This window comes from Procambarus clarkii, chromosome 46 (assembly GCF_040958095.1).
Source record: "Procambarus clarkii isolate CNS0578487 chromosome 46, FALCON_Pclarkii_2.0, whole genome shotgun sequence".
Lineage (NCBI taxonomy): Eukaryota > Metazoa > Arthropoda > Malacostraca > Decapoda > Cambaridae > Procambarus > Procambarus clarkii.
The window spans coordinates 27,785,993-27,807,302 of record NC_091195.1 but is presented as its reverse complement, the minus strand read 5'-3'; the positions used below and the strand labels follow the sequence as shown (position 1 = coordinate 27,807,302).

The 21,310-nt window shown below is 45.7% G+C and overlaps 1 protein-coding gene and 1 long non-coding RNA gene across 2 annotated transcripts in view; one reads left to right on the top strand and one right to left on the bottom strand.

Moving 5' to 3' along the window:
* The window catches only part of LOC138350673 (uncharacterized), a 395,852-nt gene that overhangs the window by 131,932 nt on the left and 242,610 nt on the right, over positions 1 to 21,310 (top strand). The gene's annotated exons all lie outside the window — the stretch shown is intronic.
* LOC123770626 (uncharacterized) overlaps positions 1 to 21,310 on the bottom strand; it is a 78,085-nt gene that overhangs the window by 32,112 nt on the left and 24,663 nt on the right. Inside the window, 3 exon segments of the mRNA XM_069301509.1 lie at positions 1,156 to 1,437; positions 11,664 to 11,788; positions 19,685 to 20,416. Coding sequence (XP_069157610.1) covers positions 1,156 to 1,437; positions 11,664 to 11,788; positions 19,685 to 20,416 — 1,139 coding nt within the window.

Below are 21,310 nucleotides of genomic sequence, written 5' to 3'. Positions count from 1 at the left end.
TGCATGTATTCCTTTAGAGACTTCTATTGCGAACAATTTGATACCAAAATCAACGACGTAACACAAAGTATGTTGACCAGACCACACACTAAAAGTGTCTATTCTCAATCGACTTGAGAATGGTCCAGGACGGACCGAAACGTGGTCGTCCCTTCACCTTCTAGTGTGTGGTCTGGTCAACATACTTTAGCCACGTTATTGTGACTCATTGCCTGCACGTAACACAAAAATTGAGGTGTAAAAACTGAAAAGAGTATACACATTTTAGTGAAGGTGAATGCTCACGGGAAACACCAGGCCAACCTTGGGGTGGGCTGCGCCTCGCGCGCTGCCAGGCAAAGTCTTAGTACCAGAATTGAGAAGACTCAGCTAAGAGAACAATGTTGAGGGAACTCACCCTCACAACCTTAAGAGAGGAATCAGAAGGGATATGATCACTACATACAAGATTTGGAGTAGAATAAAAAAATTGTCAGGGAAGCCTATTTAAATTAAAAGGAGGTGAGATAAGGGGACATCAGTGGAAGATGGAGACACAAGAGAGAGTCATAAAGATGTAAGGAATTTCTCATTCCGTGTATGAATATTTGGCAAATGGAATGCATTGAAGGAAGATTCATGAATGCAATTCCATCCACAACTTTAAGATAAACAAATATAATGATAATGTTAAGAGATAATTAGCATGCCAGATATAAATGGCAAGGCATAAGGAGCTAAATCTCACTCCCTGGTTGTCACTGAGAGGTAAGTACCACATTACTGGAAATCTCTAGGATGCTTCCTATCATCTTGAGGTTATCTTGAGATGATTTTGGGGCTTTTAGTGTCCCCCGTGGCCCGGTCCTCGACCAGGCCTCCACCCCCAGGAAGCAGCCCTTGACAGCTGACTAACTCCCAGGTACCTATTTTACTGCTAGGTAACAGGGGCATAGGGCGAAAGAAACTCTGCCCATTTTTTTCGCCGGCGCCCAAGATCGAACCCGGGTCCACAGGATTACTTGTCCAGTGTTCTGTCCGCTCGGCCGACCGGCTCCCTTTGGATGCTTCCAAAGGATGGATGATAGGATGCTTCCTATCATCACCTAGTGTGTATAACAATTATGTTTCATAGCTTCTCGACTAAATAAACTATTATTACTATTAAATATACACCTGTGGCGTTGAAGAGGATTTTTATTTTGACGTTTCTTTCCCGTTGGCGTCCAGCCCTCTGCAATGTGGTTAGCAATATGTAGATCGTATGCATCCCGCTTCATAGTAGAAAAACTACAAAGCGGCGTAGTGCATACGTATTGCTTGTGGATGGTCTCGGCTGGCTCGGGTTCATCGGGTAGGTGTTCGGTGGTAAGATGCTTGCGAAGGCCCCCTCTCGTGCGGCACACCAAGCCACACTCTCCACATTCATAGCCTTCAAAGCCTTCGCCGGGGATAATGCTGAAATAGAACATGCATCTTAATGGATGAACCACATTAATGACTGTTACGGAAAACATTGAGCAAGTTTCACCTAGCTAGAGTTGCTGCTGCAGAATGGCTGATGACCTCACAAATCACTTTGAAAGTAGATCCATCAAAAATACTGTCTACTATGTAATTTGTTAATACAGTTGTGTACATCCACACACCGATTCTTTTGCAAGATGATTACGAATAAAGATAATGAACGAGTGTACACATATCTACAGCCGTGAAAGATCATTTCAACTTTAATAATGACATACTGATGGGTAGTTGTTGGGTTTCACACCTAATAAGTAATCATGGCTTGGTTATATTTGAAACATATTACCTATCTGGTACTAAAAGTCTAAGTTATTAGACTTAGTTGTATTTTGTAGCTTGTGGTTCCCAACGCTGGTTATCTTGAGGTTATCTTGAGATGGCTTCGGGGCTTTAGTGTCCCGCGGCCCGGTCCTCGACTAGGCCTCCATCCCCAGGAAGCAGCCCGTGACAGCTGACTAACACCCAGGAAGCAGCCCGTGACAGCTGACTAACACCCAGGTACCTATTTTACTGCTAGGTAACAGGGGCATAGGGTGAAAGAAACTCTGCCCATTGTTTCTCGTCGGCGCCCGTGATCGAACCCAGGACCAGAGGATCACAAGTCCAGTGTGCTGTCCGCTCGGCCGACCGGCTCCCTGAATGTTCCCACTTACATAGTTTATAGTTGGTGAAACAATCTGCTTACTTTGGAGTAAATTTCTGCTCAACTACACTGAATAAAGGCAACTATCTTCCAATGTATAGGATTAACCACACAAAGGTTATGTTATTTGCTGAATACTTGACAAGATTCTGGGAGAAAGACAAGTGTGGCCACCCCATTCATGTGTTGAGACAAATGTGTGACAGCTGGGCTAGTGTGTTCATCCTCATGTAGACTCTAGGGGATGAGTTGTGTGACAGCTGGGCTAGTGTGTTCATCCCCGTGTAGACTCTAGGGGATGAGTTGTGTGACAGCTGGGCTAGTGTGTTCATCCTCATGTAGACTCTAGGGGATGAGTTGTGTGACAGCTGGGCTAGTGTGTTCATCCCCGTGTAGACTCTAGGGGATGAGTTGTGTGACAGCTGGGCTAGTGTGTTCACCCTCGTGCAGACTCTAGGGGATGAGTTGTGTGACAGCTGGGCTAGTGTGTTCACCCTCGTGCAGACTCTAGGGGATGAGTTGTGTGACAGCTGGGCTAGTGTGTTCATCCTCATGCAGACTCTAGGGGATGAGTTGTGTGACAGCTGGGCTAGTGTGTTCACCCTCGTGTAGACTCTAGGGGATGAGTTGTGTGACAGCTGGGCTAGTGTGTTCATCCCCGTGTAGACTCTAGGGGATGAGTTGTGTGACAGCTGGGCTAGTGTGTTCACCCCCGTGTAGACTCTAGGGGATGAGTTGTGTGACAGCTGGGCTAGTGTGTTCATCCCCATGTAGACTCTAGGGGATGAGTTGTGTGACAGCTGGGCTAGTGTGTTCACCCCCGTGCAGACTCTAGGGGATGAGTTGTGTGACAGCTGGGCTAGTGTGTTCATCCCCGTGCAGACTCTAGGGGATGAGTTGTGTGACAGCTGGGGTAGTAATTATTACCTAAGTGTATTTACCTAAGTGTAGTTACAGGATGAGAGCTACGCTCGTGGTGTCCCGTCTTCCCAGCACTCTTTGTCATATAACGCTTTGAAACTACTGACGGTCTTGGCCTCCACCACCTTCTCCCCTAACTTGTTCCAACCGTCTACCACTCTGTTTGCGAAAGTGAATTTTCTTATATTTCTTCGGCATCTGTGTTTAGCTAGTTTATATCTATGACCTCTTGTTCTTAACGTTCGAGGTCTCAAGAAATCTTCCCTATCGATTTTATCAATTCCTGTTACTATTTTGTATGTAGTGATCATATCACCTCTTTTTCTTCTGTCTTCTAGTTTTGGCATATTTAATGCCTCTAACCTCTCCTCGTAGCTCTTGCCCTTCAGTTCTGGGAGCCACTTCGTAGCATGTCTTTGCACCTTTTCCAGTTTGTTGATGTGCTTCTTAAGATATGGGCACCACACAACAACTGCATATTCTAGCTTTGGCCTAACAAAAGTCATGAACAATTTCTTTAGTATATCGCCATCCATGTATTTAAATGCAATTCTGAAGTTAGAAAGCATCGCATAGGCTCCTTGCACAATATTCTTTATGTGGTCCTCAGGTGATAGTTTTCTATCTAGAACCACCCCTAGATCTCTTTCTTTATCAGAATTCTTTAAAGATTTCTCACATAATATATAATAATAATAATAATAATAATAATAATTTTTATTTAGGTAAGGTACATACATAAAGAGATTTTACAAAGTTTGTTGGCTTTATAGATAGAGCTAGTACATACAATGCCTAAAGCCACTATTACGCAAAGCGTTTCGGGCAGAGACGATAGGTTGTATGGGGTCTATGTTCTCCTATTCCACATTCCATAACATGACATTTATTAACATTAAATTCCATTTGCCAGGTGGTGCTCCATATACTTATTTTGTCCAGGTCTTCTTGAAGGGCATGACAATCATCTAAATTTCTTATCCTTCCTATTATCTTAGCATCATCAGCAAACATGTTCATATAATTCTGTATACCAACTGGTAGATCATTTATGTACACAATAAACATCACTGGTGCAAGAACTGAACCCTGTGGTACTCCACTTGTGACATTTCTCCATTCCGATACATTGCCTCTGATTACTGCCCTCATTTTTCTATCAGTCAGAAAATTTTTCATCCATGATAGAAGCTTACCTGTCACCACTCCAATATTTTCCAGTTTCCAGAACAACCTCTTATGTGGAACTCTGTCGAAAGCCTTTTTTAGGTCCAGATAGATGCAGTCAACCTAACCATCTCTTTCCTGTAATATCTCTGTGGCTCGATCATAGAAACTGAGTAAATTCGATACACAGGATCTTCCAGATCGAAAACCATACTGTCTGTCTGATATTATATCATTTCTCTCCAGGTGTTCTGCCCATTTAGTTTTGATTAGCTTTTCCAATACTTTCACTATTACACTTGTCAATGATACAGGTCTATAATTGAGGGGGTCTTCCCTGCTGCCACTTTTGTAGATTGGAACTATGTTAGCCTGTTTCCACACGTCTGCTACGATTCCTGTACACAGGGATGCCTGAAAGATCAGGTGAAGTGGAATGCTGAGCTCAGATGCACATTCTCTCAGAACCCATGGTGAAATGCCATCTGGGCCAGCTGCTTTGTTCTTCCCGAGCTCCTTTAGCATATTTTCCACTTCATCTCTAGACACCTCTATCCGCTCTATGTTGTTCTCTGGAATTCTTATTGTGTCTGGTTCTCTGAAGATTTCATTTTGTACAAACACACTTTGGAACTTTTCATTTAATGTTTCACAATTTCCTTTTCATTTTCCGTGAATCTGTTTCCCATTTTCAACCTCTGGATATTATCCTTTACCTGCAATTTGTTGTTTATGAATTTGAAGAATAGGCCCGGTTCTGTTTTACATTTATCTGCTATCCCTTTTCAAAATTTCTTTCTGCCTCTCTCCTTACTGCTGTATAGTTGTTTCTCGCATCTTTGTATCGCTGGTATGTTTGGGGGTTTGGCCTCTTCCTATACTGATTCCATTTTTGTGTCTTTTGGTGTCTTGCCCTCTCACAATTTCTGTCGAACCAATCCTGTTTTCTGGCCCTGCATCTCTGTTTTGGTATGAATGTTTGTGTGCCTTCCTCGTATAGTTTTAAAAATTTGGCATACATTTCATTTACTTCCCTGCCTAGCAACAATTCTGTCCAATTACACTCATTAAAAAAATTTCGAAGTTCCCCATAGTTGCCTCTCTTTAAATCGAGTTTATCAACTGTTTCAATGTCCCCATTTTCTTCTAGATGATATCTTAAAGCATATTTAATGTCTAACAGGACGTGATCACTCTTTCCCAAGGGAGGAAGGTACTGGATGTCAAAAATCTCTTCTTCTTTCCTGGTGAATACTAGATCCAGTACTGACGGTATATCTCCTTCCCTCATTCTTGTGGCTTGCTTTATGTGTTGATACAAGAATGTCTCCAGAATGAGGTTCACAAATCTGCATGTCCAAAAGTCCTCCGTTCTTGCTTCATAGGCCTCCCAGTCTATTGCTCTAAAGTTGAAGTCCCCCAGTATCAACAGTCGTGATTTATCTTTATCTGCTTGTACAATAATATCTCTCATGACCATTATGAGGCCCTCTCGTTTGTCATCCAGTTCTTCCTTTGTCCATGTGTTGCTTGCTGGTGGGCTGTAGGCATTTACAATTATCAGCTTATCATCCTGATTCCAGACCTGCAATGCCATTATGTCAATAACTCGAGGGTTTTCAAATATTAACTCTTTTACCTTCAGGTGTTTTTTCACCAGTACAGCCACTCCTCCCTTCCTAGTTTTCCTGTCACGTCTCCAAACTGAGTAGCCTCTTGGGAATATGACTTCATTTATTATATTTCCTTCAAGTTTCGTCTCTGATAATGCAACAATATCTGGGACTCTAAGCTGGATTATATCTTGCATTATGTATTGTATTATACTTGTATTATAGATTATGACTTGTGTGTGTGTTTTTGTGTGTGTGTTTTTGTGTGTGTGTGTTTTGTGTGTGTGTGTTTTGTGTGTGTGTGTTTTTGTGTGTGTGTGTTTTTGTGTGTGTGTGTTTTGTGTGTGTGTGTTTTGTGTGTGTGTGTTTTGTGTGTGTGTGTTTTTGTATGTGTGTTTTTGTGTGTGTGTTTTTGTGTGTGTGTGTTTTGTGTGTGTGTGTTTTTGTGTGTGTGTGTTTTTGTGTGTGTGTGTTTTTGTGTGTGTGTGTTTTGTGTAATTACCTAAGTGTAATTACCTAAGTGTAGTTACAGGATGAGAGCTACGCTCGTGGTGTCCCGTCTTCCCAACACTCTTTGTCATATAACGCTTTGAAACTACTGACGGTCTTGGCCTCCACCACCTTCTCACTTAACTTGTTCCAACCGTCTACCACTCTATTTGCGAAGGTGAATTTTCTTATATTTCTTCGGCATCTGTGTTTAGCTAGTTTAAATCTATGGCCTCTTGTTCTTGAAGTGCCAGGTCTCAGGAAGTCTTCCCTGTCGATTTTATCAATTCCTGTTACTATTTTGTACGTAGTGATCATATCACCTCTTTTTCTTCTGTCTTCTAGTTTTGGCATATTCAATGCTTCTAACCTCTCCTCGTAGCTCTTGCCCTTCAGTTCTGGGAGCCACTTAGTAGCATGTCTTTGCACCTTTTCCAGTTTGTTGATGTGCTTCTTAAGATATGGGCACCACACAACAGCTGCATATTCTAGCTTTGGCCTAACACAAGTCATGAACAATTTCTTTAGTATATCGCCATCCATGTATTTAAATGCAATTCTGAAGTTAGAAAGCATTGCATAGGCTCCTTGCACAATATTCTTAATGTGGTCCTCAGGTGATAGTGTTCTATCTAGAACCACCCCTAGATCTCTTTCTTTATCAGAATTCTTTAAAGATTTCTCACATAATATATAGGTTGTGTGGGGTCTATGTTCTCCTATTCCACATTCCATAACATGACATTTATTAACATTAAATTCCATTTGCCAAGTGGTGCTCCATATACTTATTTTGTCCAGGTCTTCTTGAAGGGCATGACAATCATCTAAATTTCTTATCCTTCCTATTATCTTAGCATCATCAGCAAACATGTTCATATAATTCTGTATACCAACTGGTAGATCATTTATGTACACAATAAACATCACTGGTGCAAGAACTGAACCCTGTGGTACTCCACTTGTGACATTTCTCCATTCCGATACATTGCCTCTGATTACTGCCCTCATTTTTCTATCAGTCAGAAAATTTTTCATCCATGATAGAAGCTTACCTGTCACCCCTCCAATATTTTCCAGTTTCCAGAACAACCTCTTATGTGGAACTCTGTCGAAAGCCTTTTTTAGGTCCAGATAGATGCAGTCAACCCAGCCATCTCTTTCCTGTAATATCTCTGTGGCCCGATCATAGAAACTGAGTAAATTCGATACACAGGATCTTCCTGATCGAAAACCATACTGTCTGTCTGATATTATATCATTTCTCTCCAGGTGTTCTACCCATTTAGTTTTGATTAGCTTTTCCAATACTTTCACTATTACACTTGTCAATGATACAGGTCTATAATTGAGGGGGTCTTCCCTGCTGCCACTTTTGTAGATTGGAACTATGTTAGCCTGTTTCCACACGTCTGCTACGATTCCTGTACACAGGGATGCCTGAAAGATCAGGTGAAGTGGAATGCTGAGCTCAGATGCACATTCTCTCAGAACCCATGGTGAAACGCCATCTGGGCCAGCTGCTTTGTTCCTCCCGAGCTCCTTTAGCATATTTTCCACTTCATCTCTAGACACCTCTATCCGCTCTATGTTGTTCTCTGGAATTCTTATTGTGTCTGGTTCTCTGAAGATTTCATTTTGTACAAACACACTTTGGAACTTTTCATTTAATGTTTCACACATTTCCTTTTCATTTTCCGTGAATCTGTTTCCCATTTCCAACCTCTGGATATTATCCTTTACCTGCAATTTGTTGTTTATGAATTTGTAGAATAGGCCCGGTTCTGTTTTACATTTATCTGCTATCCCTTTTTCAAAATTTCTTTCTGCCTCTCTCCTTACTGCTGTATAATTGTTTCTCGCATCTTTGTATCGCTGGTATGTTTGGGGGTTTGGCCTCTTCCTATACTGATTCCATTTTTGTGTCTTTTGGTCTCTTGCCCTCTCACAATTTCTGTCGAACCAATCCTGTTTTCTGGTCCTGCATCTCTGTTTTGGTATAAATTTTTTTGTGCCTTTATCATATATTTCACAAAACTTGCCATACATCTCATTCACTTCCTTGCCTAGCATCAAGTCTGTCCAATTATACTCACTAAAAAAATTTCTAAGGTCACCATAATGTCCTCTCCTGAAGTCTGGTTTTTCAACTGCTTCAACCTCCTTATTTTCTTCCAGCTTATAACGCATTGCATACTTTATTCCCAAAAAGACATGGTCACTTTTACCCAAGGGAGGAAGGTACTGAATGTCAAATATCTCTTCCTCCTTCCTGGTAAATATCAAATCTAGCATGGAGGGAACGTCCCCTTCCCTCATCCTCGTAGCTTGTTTAACATGTTGATACAAGAATGTTTCCAGGATGAGGTCTACAAATTTACAGGTCCAAAAATCTTCTGTTTTAGCTTCATATGCTTCCCAGTCTATGGATTTCAAGTTGAAGTCACCGACTATCAACAGTCGTGATCTATCGTTATCCGCTCTCGCTATAATCTCTCTCATTATTGTTATAAGACCTTCACGTTTACTATCTAGCTCCTCCTTTGACCATGTGCTGCTTGGCGGTGGACTATATGCATTTATCATCATTAGTTTATCATCCTCATAGCAGATCTCTAGTGCTATTATGTCAACTTCTTGTGGATTGGCAGTCATTATTTCCTTCACCTTTAGGTGTTCTTTTTTCTTTGTGTGTGTGTTTTTGTGTGTGTGTGTTTTGTGTGTGTGTGTTTTTGTGTGTGTGTGTTTTTGTGTGTGTGTGTTTTGTGTGTGTGTTTTGTGTGTGTGTTTTTGTATGTGTGTTTTTGTGTGTGTGTGTTTTTGTGTGTGTGTGTGTGTTTTTGTGTGTGTGTGTTATCCCCATGTAGACTCTAGGGGATGAGTTGTGTGACAGCTGGGCTAGTGTGTTCATCCTCATGTAGACTCTAGGGGATGAGTTGTGTGACAGCTGGGCTAGTGTGTTCATCCCCATGTAGACTCTAGGGGATGAGTTGTGTGACAGCTGGGCTAGTGTGTTCACCCCCGTGCAGACTCTAGGGGATGAGTTGTGTGACAGCTGGGCTAGTGTGTTCACCCCGTGCAGACTCTAGGGGATGAGTTGTGTGACAGCTGGGCTAGTGTGTTCATCCCGTGCAGACTCTATGGGATGAGTTGTGTGACAGCTGGGCTAGTGTGTTCACCCCCGTGTAGACTCTAGGGGATGAGTTGTGTGACAGCTGGGCTAGTGTGTTCATCCCCATGTAGACTCTAGGGGATGAGTTGTGTGACAGCTGGGCTAGTGTGTTCATCCCCGTGCAGACTCTAGGGGATGAGTTGTGTGACAGCTGGGCTAGTGTGTTCATCCTCATGTAGACTCTAGGGGATGAGTTGTGTGACAGCTGGGCTAGTGTGTTCATCCCCGTGCAGACTCTAGGGGATGAGTTGTGTGACAGCTGGGCTAGTGTGTTCATCCCCGTGTAGACTCTAGGGGATGAGTTGTGTGACAGCTGGGCTAGTGTGTTCACCCCATGCAGACTCTAGGGGATGAGTTGTGTGACAGCTGGGCTAGTGTGTTCACCCCCGTGCAGACTCTAGGGGATGAGTTGTGTGACAGCTGGGCTAGTGTGTTCATCCCCATGTAGACTCTAGGGGATGAGTTGTGTGACAGCTGGGCTAGTGTGTTCATCCCGTGCAGACTCTATGGGATGAGTTGTGTGACAGCTGGGCTAGTGTGTTCACCCCATGCAGACTCTAGGGGATGAGTTGTGTGACAGCTGGACAAGTGGGATGCTAATTTGCTAATTTTAGCAACGCACTTGTCCAGCTGTAATACAACTCATCCCCCTGCGTTGCTAATTTGCTAATTTTCAGCCACAGTAATGTGAATTATTCTCTGCATGCCTTGTAGACAGGACAACAGGCTGTGAGGATGCAAACTGCCACAATTCAAAGATCCTCATTAGTAAAAATAACGCTTCGTTACCCGACTGCTGAACACTACCAACAGTGTGGTAAAATGCTAAACAATGATCCCTAGAGGCCTGAATTGTCTTCAGAATAATTTAATATTATGGATCTTATAGCTCGGGCACTGTTAGTGAAAAGAATCTAACCCAAATGACATTACTTGACAAAGATATAATACTGCAATACAGTATTATACCTTTACACTTCACCCAACACAATAACGAAATTAAATGCCCGAAATGCTATGTCCGTTAGTGGCTTTGTAAGAGTGGAAAAACACCAATGTTATGTACTCACGGCCCAATGTTATGTTCTCTCACGGCCCAATGTTATGTACTCTCACGGCCCAATGTTATGTACTCTCACAGCCCAATGTTATGTACTCTCACGGCCCAATGTTATGTTCTCTCACGGCCCAATGTTATGTACTCTCACGGCCCAATGTTATGTACTCTCACGGCCCAATGTTATGTACTCTCACGGCCCAATGTTATGTTCTCTCACGGCCCAATGTTATGTACTCTCACGGCCCAATGTTATGTTCTCTCACGGCCCAATGTTATGTTCTCTCACGGCCCAATGTTATGTACTCTCACAGCCCAATGTTATGTTCTCTCAAGGCCCAATGTTATGTTCTCTCACGGCCCAATGTTATGTTCTCTCACAGCCCAATGTTATGTTCTCTCACGGCCCAATGTTATGTACTCTCACAGCCCAATGTTATGTTCTCTCATGGCCCAATGTTATGTTCTCTCACGGCCCAATGTTATGTTCTCTCACAGCCCAATGTTATGTACTCTCACGGCCCAATGTTATGTACTCTCACAGCCCAATGTTATGTTCTCTCACGGCCCAATGTTATGTTCTCTCACGGCCCAATGTTATGTACTCTCATGGCCCAATATTATGTACTCTCATGGCCCAATGTACCTGCTTGTATACAAATAAATAAATAAATAAATAAATTGTCATGGGTTCGTATCCTGGCCGGGGAGGATTTACTGGGCGCAAATCCTTAACTGTAGCCTCTGTTTAACTCAACAGTAAAATGTGTACTTGGTTGTAACAACGATTCTTCGCGGCGGGGATCATATTCCAGGGACCTGCCCGAAACGCTACGCGTACTAGTGGCTCTACAAGAATGTAACAACTCTTCTATATATCTCAAAAAAATAATAATAATAATAATAAATATATGAACGTGATTATGTTTTGTCCCAGCCTCGATCCTTATCAAGTTGAAACAGTTACGCCTTTATTATGGTACACTTCCTCCATATAGGTTAAGTTATACACCTTTCAACACAGATTGATCATGCATACATTTTTGTTTACAGTAAAAAACTTGCTTCATACTTTACTTGGTTGGCAAAGCTTACCTCGGATCTGTGTCGATAATGAGCGTTTCTTCGTCCGAGTCGTTACTGATGCTATCCACTGGTTTCTCTTCGTAGCTGTCTTGATCTATTAGCGAGGACGTTGGGCTGGATTTCTTCCGATTCACCTACATTAATTGTAGGTCATAAACAGTTTACTAAATCTCATTAAGCATGGTATTATACAGCATATATATCACAAAGGCCAAGTTAGCCAACATAAGAACATCATTTAAGAATCTAAACAAGGAGGCTTTCACGTCTATACACATTTCCTACGTGAGAGCATTACTCTAGAATGTGGGGTAAGCATGGAACCTAAAAAATATAAAGCAAAAAACCCAGCGTTGAACGTAATGAAATGCCATTTTCTGGGTGAGACTTGGAGGCTTCCTGGAGCTAATCCAGGCTGATACGGAGCATTAGCTTCGGGCATCAGTCAATGTACATGGAGTTCTAGGCCTACCGGGGACCACGAGCCAGAACCTGGCCCCCTCAGAGAGGCGTGAAGAGCAATGGCCTATAGAGACACTCATATATGATTTAGAATACTGTATGTCTGCCATTGACCGGGTCGGGCACCCATAAAGATAGGCGCCCCAAAACAGCCCCTCCCCCCACATGTTGGTTAAGAATTGATACAAAATGCTGAATGAGTGGATAGAACTCCCCCAGGAAGAAAAAACGAGCAAAGAGCATGACGTCATCTTGTTACCAACGTGCCGCCGTCTGTGCAACCCCACCCTCTCTGGAAGGGGGAAAGGGGGAGCCCCAGACCACCCTGTTGGCTACCCAAGCCTGCCAGTTCTTAGGCTGGATGTCAAAACACGCGAAACGAAACCACCGACCGGAGGGAGGGAGGGATGTCAGGGAGTTTTCTGGGTCTCACCCAGAAAATGGCATTTCATTACATTTAAAGTTGATTTTTCTAGGGAGAGCCCCTTAGGCTTCCCGGAGCTAATTACCCAAAGAGAAAACAAAAAGGGACTTACCTGGGTGACGGTCGTTCCTCACATCTCAACACGAAGTCGAGACAACTGGCTGCAACCGCCGACCCAATGCAACACAGGCTCAGGGACACTGACCAGGTAGTGAGTGGCCAGGACCCTGTTCGACCTCCAAAAGCCCCACGTCCGAATGTCAGCCCAAGACATGTTACTGAAAATGGTAGCAAGCGCAGCAAACTTACAAACGTCGTGGGCGCGGGAATAAATCGCAGGCTGGCTAGACTGAATAACCCTGTGGACGACCTGGGAGACCCGAACCCTGGAACAGGGAAGAAGGGGAAACCGGGTCAACCCAAAGCGAGTCCCCGGTCACTAAGGCCGTAGCATGCAAATAATGGCATAAAGTCACAACTGGACATAACACATGATACTCCCCCACCCTTACCAACCAAGCATCAACAACCCACGGGCCCCTCTGCAAAGCAGCAGTCTCATTTTTTGCCAGAAAATAAGGAGACGGCTGCAGCCAAATAAAACGATCACCTAACCCAAAAGAGCAGAAACCCCTGTGCCGGGAAAGAGCATGAAGCTCCATGAAGCTCCCCAACCCAAATCCCAGAGGCCAATGCCAATATTAAAAGAGCTTTCGACAAATAATCTCGAACTGAAGGGGCCACCACAAACAGAGGGGAAGAGAGAAAGGAGAGCACCCGATCCAAAGACTAGGATGGCTCAGGTGGCACATGAGCAGTTCGGAAGTGAAACAACGCCCGAGACAGCTTATGGAATGGCTTACAAAGCGACAGGCAAGTAACATCAATGCCGAACGCCAGCTGCAGCGGCTCCACCAATGCCGCACGATACGAAGCGACAGTGTTCGGCACAAGATGACAGTCCTAAAACAACCATGAAAGAAAGGACAAGACAACCCTAACAGAAATAGAAGCAACATGACGAAGGGTCAGAACGAACCTGAAAGACTGCCAGGAAACTTCACACTGTTGCCGAGACAAAACACGCAGGTAGGACACAACCAAAGAAGCCACCTTATCACCATACAAATGGTGATAGACTCGAGTCAGAAACACCAGATGCGAAGACTCAAGGAGAAGATCGAACCAGCCTCGTAACGGACCGGACCAATCTGCTGAAAGAGGTGGAGCCATGGAAAGCTCTCCAGGTTCGGACACCGGGCAAGCAGTGCCTGAAACCAAGGCTGGGCCGGCCACCAAGAAGCCAGGACTACTCTCCCCTGGTAAGTCTCCAAGCGTATTAGGACCTGGAGCAACAGTGGAACCGGAGGAAAGAGGTACAAGTAACCCTACCTCAACCAATCCTGCCTGAAGATGTCTACCCTGACGGCCTCGCAATTTGGGAAGGACGCCACGTACAATAGGAGAAGCCTCAACCATGCCGACACGAAGAGGTCCACCTGTGGGAGCCTGAACATCCGGCAGAGCCAGCTGAACGAGTCACCGTCGACCGTCCATTCCATGGACAGGGGAATGAACCGAGACAGGCCATCTACCAGGACATTGGATACCCCTTCAAACGTGAACAGCCAAATCCCGCAAGAACTCAGCAGACAAGTCACCCGAAGCGACCAACCCCAAAGAGGCAAGGACCACAGATAATCCCCTCAGTTTAGACAATGAACCACCAGGAAGCAATCCGAATAGAGCCAGATCGTCGATCCACGAGCAACCTGAACCCTCCGTGACAACCACGCCACTGCGAACTCCCGCACTGAGCTGTGGGCCCGACGGAAGGACGGACTGGTGAGCTCTGGTCACAAAACCCCAGCCAAGAGACGACGCATTGATGAACACATCGAGCGAGGACTCAGGGAGTCGCCAGGGCACTGAACCCCCCAAAAAAGGAAAAGGAAGCCAGCGACACAGCAACTGCCGCAAGGCCTCCAGAGGATGGACCCAGCGATCACGAAAGAGGCAGAAGGGATGGCCCCGAAGGAACCAAAACAGCCGACGAAGCCACATCCGACCCGGTGGATCGACCAGCACGGCAAAGTTCAAGCTCCTGCACAAACCCTTTAGCAACAAGCGGGTGACCCAGGAGCCTGCCAGAAACAGGCAAAGGCAGGACCACAGCCAAAGGAGGGACTCTGAAGGGAGAGACAAGGAAGCGGTCCAAGAGTCGACACAAGACCCAGCCAAGACAGAACCCGAGAGGGAACCAGATGGGACTTTTGCCAGCTTACCGGAGGACTAACAAGCTCGACAGAAGACAGCAACTAGTCGAAGCTGCCTGCAGATACTGCACAACCATAGACTCCGCAAACAGCAATGGACAAAAAGGCAAAAACAACCGAAGAGCCAGAACCCAAGAGGATTCCAAGGAAGAAGCAAACACCGCCTGCCAACACGCAAGTCGAGAAGCAAAAAACGCAAAACTGCACACCGCAGGAGCAGCGCGAACAGCTTCAACAATGCAGATGATGCACGCACTGCCGAGGGCAATGCACCAAACCCAGAGGCGGCCCCAAGCTCCTCCACATCCAACTCAAACCAATCCGAGGACAGCTCGAGGAGGGAGAAGAAATGCAGGGCTAAAGCTAGCAGGCCATGTGTGCGCAAATCCTCTGCGACCAAGGCAGCCGAAAGGGAAGGAACCTGCACATGAAGCTGCATCACACTAACATGCCGTGGAAGGGCAGGAGCAAACAAACATGCATTGAGATGTTCAAATTTGCACCCCCCCCCCCCCGCCCAAGGAAAACCTACAACGCCGCTGGAGCCTCCCTCCACTCAAGCACACAGGACTGACAGAACATGTGCCAAGCCTCCAATGAGAAGAGTGGGCAGTCTGCTAACCAGGAGGACTCCGGACCTTTATAACAAACCCAGTACGAACACGAAGATCCATACACGAAGGAACGTGGATCCATCACAAAAGCATAATCAGGGTCGCGCAGGAAGGAAGCCGCAAGGGCGTCCCGCACCACATGTGATGGGACGTGGGAAGCCGAAAACCTCCAGGACGGGATTGAGGAACCCACGGGATCACAGAACCAAACCCGGGGAGGGGTAGACTTCAAAGCCAATCCGTACGAGGAGGGAGTGAAAAAGATCCCCCTCTTCTTGTAACACCAAGCCTTGCTCCGTGATAACAAAAACCCAAGCGGGGTTCAACGGGGCCCAAGGTCCCCAATTCAACCCCTCTCTCTGCCCCGGGAACCTCACCCCGAGGACCCGGGGCTGAGCCGTCCTCCAACTCCCCCCCCCCCCTCATCCCCACCTCTAAAGAAAATGCAGGAGCAGCCAAAAAGCAGGAATGAAGGGGGGCTCACTGGCCAGACCCAGAAGCTTTGGCTAGAGGACTAGGCTTGAATGCCTCTGCCACCACCCCGGAGGGAACTTCCCCAAGAACGCTCGAGTCTCAACACAACATAAATGCTGCCCCAACTCTGAAACCTTCAGATATTTCAGAGCCGGAAGCAAAGGGGGAAAGAGGAGGAAACCGGATGAACCACCAAAGTAGAAGAACAAGGAGAGGCGGACAGAACTACTAAAGTCGAAGCGACTCCCACCCTCAAGTCCGGGTCCCTATAACCAAAACGGGGCAGTCTCGGGGCATCCTGGGAAGCAATGAACCGATCGCGTTGCAGCAACCTAAACCGAGCATGCAACGTCTCTGCTGCCTGCACCCATATATCATATTCAGTAGCTTGGGTGAACTGGAGCACGTACAAAGAACAAATGTCGCACGACTCCGGGTCAAAAGAATCACCGACCCAACAGGCAGCATGTCGGAGGCACAACCTGTGATTGTCACCCTGAGACAAGGGGACAGAACAACCATCAACCTCGCACGAAGCGAGAGGGGACTCAAGGGTCACATCCATTGGACCACAGAGCCCCAGCGGGCTTTCCCAAGGCCCTTAGCCTTGGTATCACGCACAGGGAAGCCCAGGCAGGGTACTGCGAACCTGCGTCCATAACTACTAAGCAAACTTTTAAAAGCTGAACCCCCGGGACGTGTCCACTCACGGGGGCTTAGCAGGGGGTACCACCAAGAGCACAGATGTATATAGAAAGACCCACCAATTAGAAAAGGAAAGACACCCCCAAGTAGAAAAGGCAGCAATCAACCAAAGGCAGACCCCCCCCCCCACCAGGCAGGAAAAAAAAAAAATGCAAGAGGACAACATATCCAGGCGGAACAGAGTAGGCTGCAATAATAGGTGACAACTTGCTGTGCAGTACCCTGTAACCCTACCAGTGACAAAAACTACCACTACCCAGAGGCAAACAAGGGTAACAAACACCCCAGCTGACTGCAAGGGTGGCCAAGTTCCGAGCAGTAAAAGTCACAGTGGAGGTAGGCCCCACGGTGACTTGTGGATGGTGGCCCCAAGGGCAGTACTTACAGGGCACCTAGGGAAGGAAACCCTAGGCGCATGCAGCCCAAGTACCGTAGAATATTACTCCTGGCTCACACACCACCTGTAGAGACAGACCACGCCACAAGGCACAGTAACTGGAATCAAAACAGTAGCCAGAGGCACATGACCTGCCAGTATCATATCAGCCAAGAACTGCCGGTTGGATCGCCGGTGCGAGGGTGTTGTCTGGGGGCAACCCCCCCCCCTTCCCTGGGAGGGAGAAGGGAGGTTGCGCAGACAGCGGCACGGCAACGTGATGACGTCCTACTAGTTTGTAATTTTCGTTGGGGATTTCTGTTCACTCGTTCGGCTTTCGGTAGCAATATTTTCACCAGAATAGGGGGTTTGTTTTGGGGCGCCTATCTTTCTGGGTGCCAGACCAGGTCGATGGCAGACATAGAATGCTCCCAACCACACGGGGGTTTCTATAGACCATTGCTCCTCATGACTCTCTGAGGGGGCCAGGTTCTGGCTCGTGGTCCCCAGTAGGCAAGAACTCCATGCCCTTTGACTGATGCCAGAAAGCTAATAGCTACATATCAGCCTCGATAGCTCCGGGGAGCCAAAGGGGCTTCCCCCAGAAAAGATATCAAGTTCCACTTACTTTGGCTGTACGGATGTCGCACGGGCCATTCAAGCCTCGCAAGTTGCCACAAATATATTTACAAATACTTTCTATGTATTTTCAATGCTTTATAATGATTTTTTGTATCGTATCTGATGTATATGTGTGTCCTTTACAATATTTATACAGTATAACGTTCATAATGTTCCATGGAACTGTGATAAATGTGTCAGTAATGTGTCCACAATAAATGTTATTTTTGCAATATTACTTGTTCAAAATTCACTAATATTACATTATATACAGTTTCACACACTATTTACACAGTAACACACTGTATTACACACTCAGTACTTCGGAAGTGAGTGGTAATCAAAGCAGTCCATGATAAACAGCGCCATTTCACTCTCGATGCATCAGGTACAAACAGATTCTTCGTTCTGTGTGCTTGCAAATAACGCACTCACATACACCCTTGGCTTTAATACCTGTAGGTAGTATGTAGCCAAGCTTGTGAAGCGTAAGGTAGTCTTGAAAAGATTGCTTTGTAAGGTATTCAGGAAGAGATTCAGGTATTCTGGAAGAGATTCAGATATTTTGGAAGAGGTGCAGATATTCAGGAAGAAATTCAGCTATTCTTGAACAGATCGATGGAAACCACCACCAAGGATGCCGCTAACACTGTTCATCTATGCTACTTTTATCAGATGCATCATAGGCTACCTTGAGGCTACCTTGAGGTGCTTCCGGGGCTCAGTGTCCCCGCGGCCCGGTCGTCGACCAGGCCTCCTGGTTGCTGGACTGATCAACCAGGCTGTTAGACGCGGCTGCTCGCAGCCTGACGTATGAGTCACAGCCTGGTTGATCAGGTATCCTTTGGAGGTGCTTATCCAGTTCTCTCTTGAACACTGTGAGGGGTTTGCCAGTTATGCCCCTTATGTGTAGTCACTGAACCACTAATCATCACTGAACCCAGAAAATTATTCATCTATGTATCAACTATAAAACTTGGAAATAACACGGGTGGGCATGGGTGGCGCTCAGCTACAACTGGATACACTCGCTGTATCATCCTCATAGGTGCTGTATCACTTGCATCTGACCCTCGTGTTAGGTCCTTATTGTGCCTAGCTTCATCAATATCATGACCCTTATGTTCTTCAAACAATAAAGTCTAAATTTCACCGACAGAGAGCGATCTTTCAACACCACGTCAGACAGGTGTTTGGGAGCCAGAGGCACATGCGCCACCCATGATTGCTCACTCAGTACTAAGCCAGCCAGCAGCCCTAGCACATTCTGGGATTTTTTTTCAAGATGGCTGCCTTTCACTGGAGGTCCCAAAAGTCCATTTCATACTCAACCAACCGTGTGCATCTTTCGAATGGGTACGAAAAATTAAGTGTTTTCTCGGTTGGCGCAGTAATGGGCAAACGAGTTTTCTCGGCTGGTGCAGTACAGTGGTTAAGGACCTGGGGAGTGACATATTTGCATAGCTATTTAGGCCACTAGCTACATGGAGCCACTGATGGCACCCTCCCATACAACATTTATTGAGTACTGTATACATGCACATGCCTACAATGTAACATGAATGCCTATATTACATGCAAAATGGTTTCTGGCACAGCTCAAAGTGTCTTGCAGTTCCACCCCTTTGCTGCTATTCTAACTTGTAGTCATTTAAAAACAATTTGCTTTTTGATGACAATCCACTTGCTAGTGGTACAAGATTACCTCACCTGCAGTAATCAATTAAAAACTATAGATTTGTTCACAGGGCTAAGCTACATAAATTACATCCATATAGATGTATAATCAACATATTTTGACCAAACCACACACTAGAAAGTGATGGGATGACGATGTTTCGGTCCGTCCTGGACCATTCTCAAGTCGATTCAGAATAGACTTGAGGATGGTCCAGGACGGACCGAAACGTTGTCGTCCCTTCATTTTCTAGTGTGTGGCTTGGTCAACATATTTCAGCCACGTTATTGTGACTCCTCGTTTGCTAATCAACATATGATAATTGCACTACCAAGCAAAATCTATGTATGACTATAACTACACCAGAAGGGTTAAAAATTCAAATTAAAGAATTTCTTACCTTATATTTATTTCTGAACTCTTGTTGATTTTCAGGCAAGTACACTACGTGCGAGGCACGAGTCGTGGTGTGCCGGGTGTCTTCCTGAGGTAACTGTGATGACTCAAAGTAACCCAGCCCAACAGAGTGAGACTCTTCTACAGTGCTGTTTATGTAACTATTTAGTCCATTGTTGTGGGACAGTGGAGACATTTGTTGAGACTGGCTATGCTGCTGATCCTGATGGTGGTGTTCCTGAGGCTGAGTTGCTGGATGTTGGTGTCTTGAGTGTATTGGAGATAGTTCCAGGAGGTATGGTGGTACAGGAGGCTGCGTTGGATACAAGTACTGAGAAACGGGAGATGGCGTTCCATTTGTTTCTACCGTTGACAAGCCGCTAGGAGACGGGGTTGGTGGGGGCCCGTGATGCCCATAGGGAACGGCACCAATGCCCCTTCCAACAGAGATATTTGGTAGGTGTTGGGAATATGGTACGGGAACGGTAGGCGATAATGTTCCGGCCCGATCAAGATGGGTCTCCAGAGGATCCATGAAATCATCCTGAGGTTCACTTTTCAGATTGGAAATATAGGACTCAGCAGGGGAGGACTCGGACTTAATCTCTGGAAGGAACTGATGATGAGCCTCGTGAAGGTTGTGAGATGGTTGCATTGTGGACGGAGAGATGTATGGTGGAAAACTTCCTCCTCCAGTAGAATACCCTCCTTGTGATCGTCCAGGTGATTCAGGTACCTGAAGAAAAAATACAATCATTCTTCACTTACGACAATCCGACAAACGATCAATTTACGACAATTGCAAACAGTCATATAGAGGCACATAAAAAAAAATAGCATTGAATGTAATGAAACGGCATTTTCTGGGAGAGCCCCGGAAGTTCCCGAAGCTGACTGACTGACTGACTGTCAGTCTGACCGAAGCTATCCAACTGACACGTGCCATATTAGTTTGGTGTCATCAGTCCTTAGAGTTCTGTATACCTACCGCAGACCACAACCAGAGCCTGGTCCACTCTTCGAGGCGCAGGGAGCAATGGTCATTATGAGCATTGTAAACATTTAGAATGTCATGTCTGCCATTGACTGGCAAGGGCACCCAGAAATATAGGCGAACTAATACAAACCCCCAACTGGATAAAAATTGCAACCTGTCTGAACAGAGCCAAAGAACTCCCCCAAAAAACAAATAAGCAAATCGTCATCCAACTAGAACTCATTACTCATTAAACTAATGTCATCCACATTAGAACTCCAGTTTCCCCAAAAGGGGGAAGGGTTAGCTCGTACAGGCGAGCCGGCAGCCCACCACCCCCAGTTCATAGAATGATGAAAAACTGCAGACCGGAGAGAGGGAGCAAGAGAGGGAGGTCAGGGAGCCTCCAGAACTCGCCCAGACAATGGTATTTCATTACATTCAACGCTGGTTTACTGTGGGGAGCCTCGTCAGCTCCCTGAAGCTAACTACCCACAGATAAGTAAAAGAGGGACTTACTCAGGAGGCAGCAACATCGCAACTCTAAAGACAAAGATGAGACTCCAGACCACGACACGTCCCAAGGCCACACAATAGCAGAGAGGGCATGGAACATTCACAAGATATCTGGCGGCCAGGACTCTGTTCGATTTC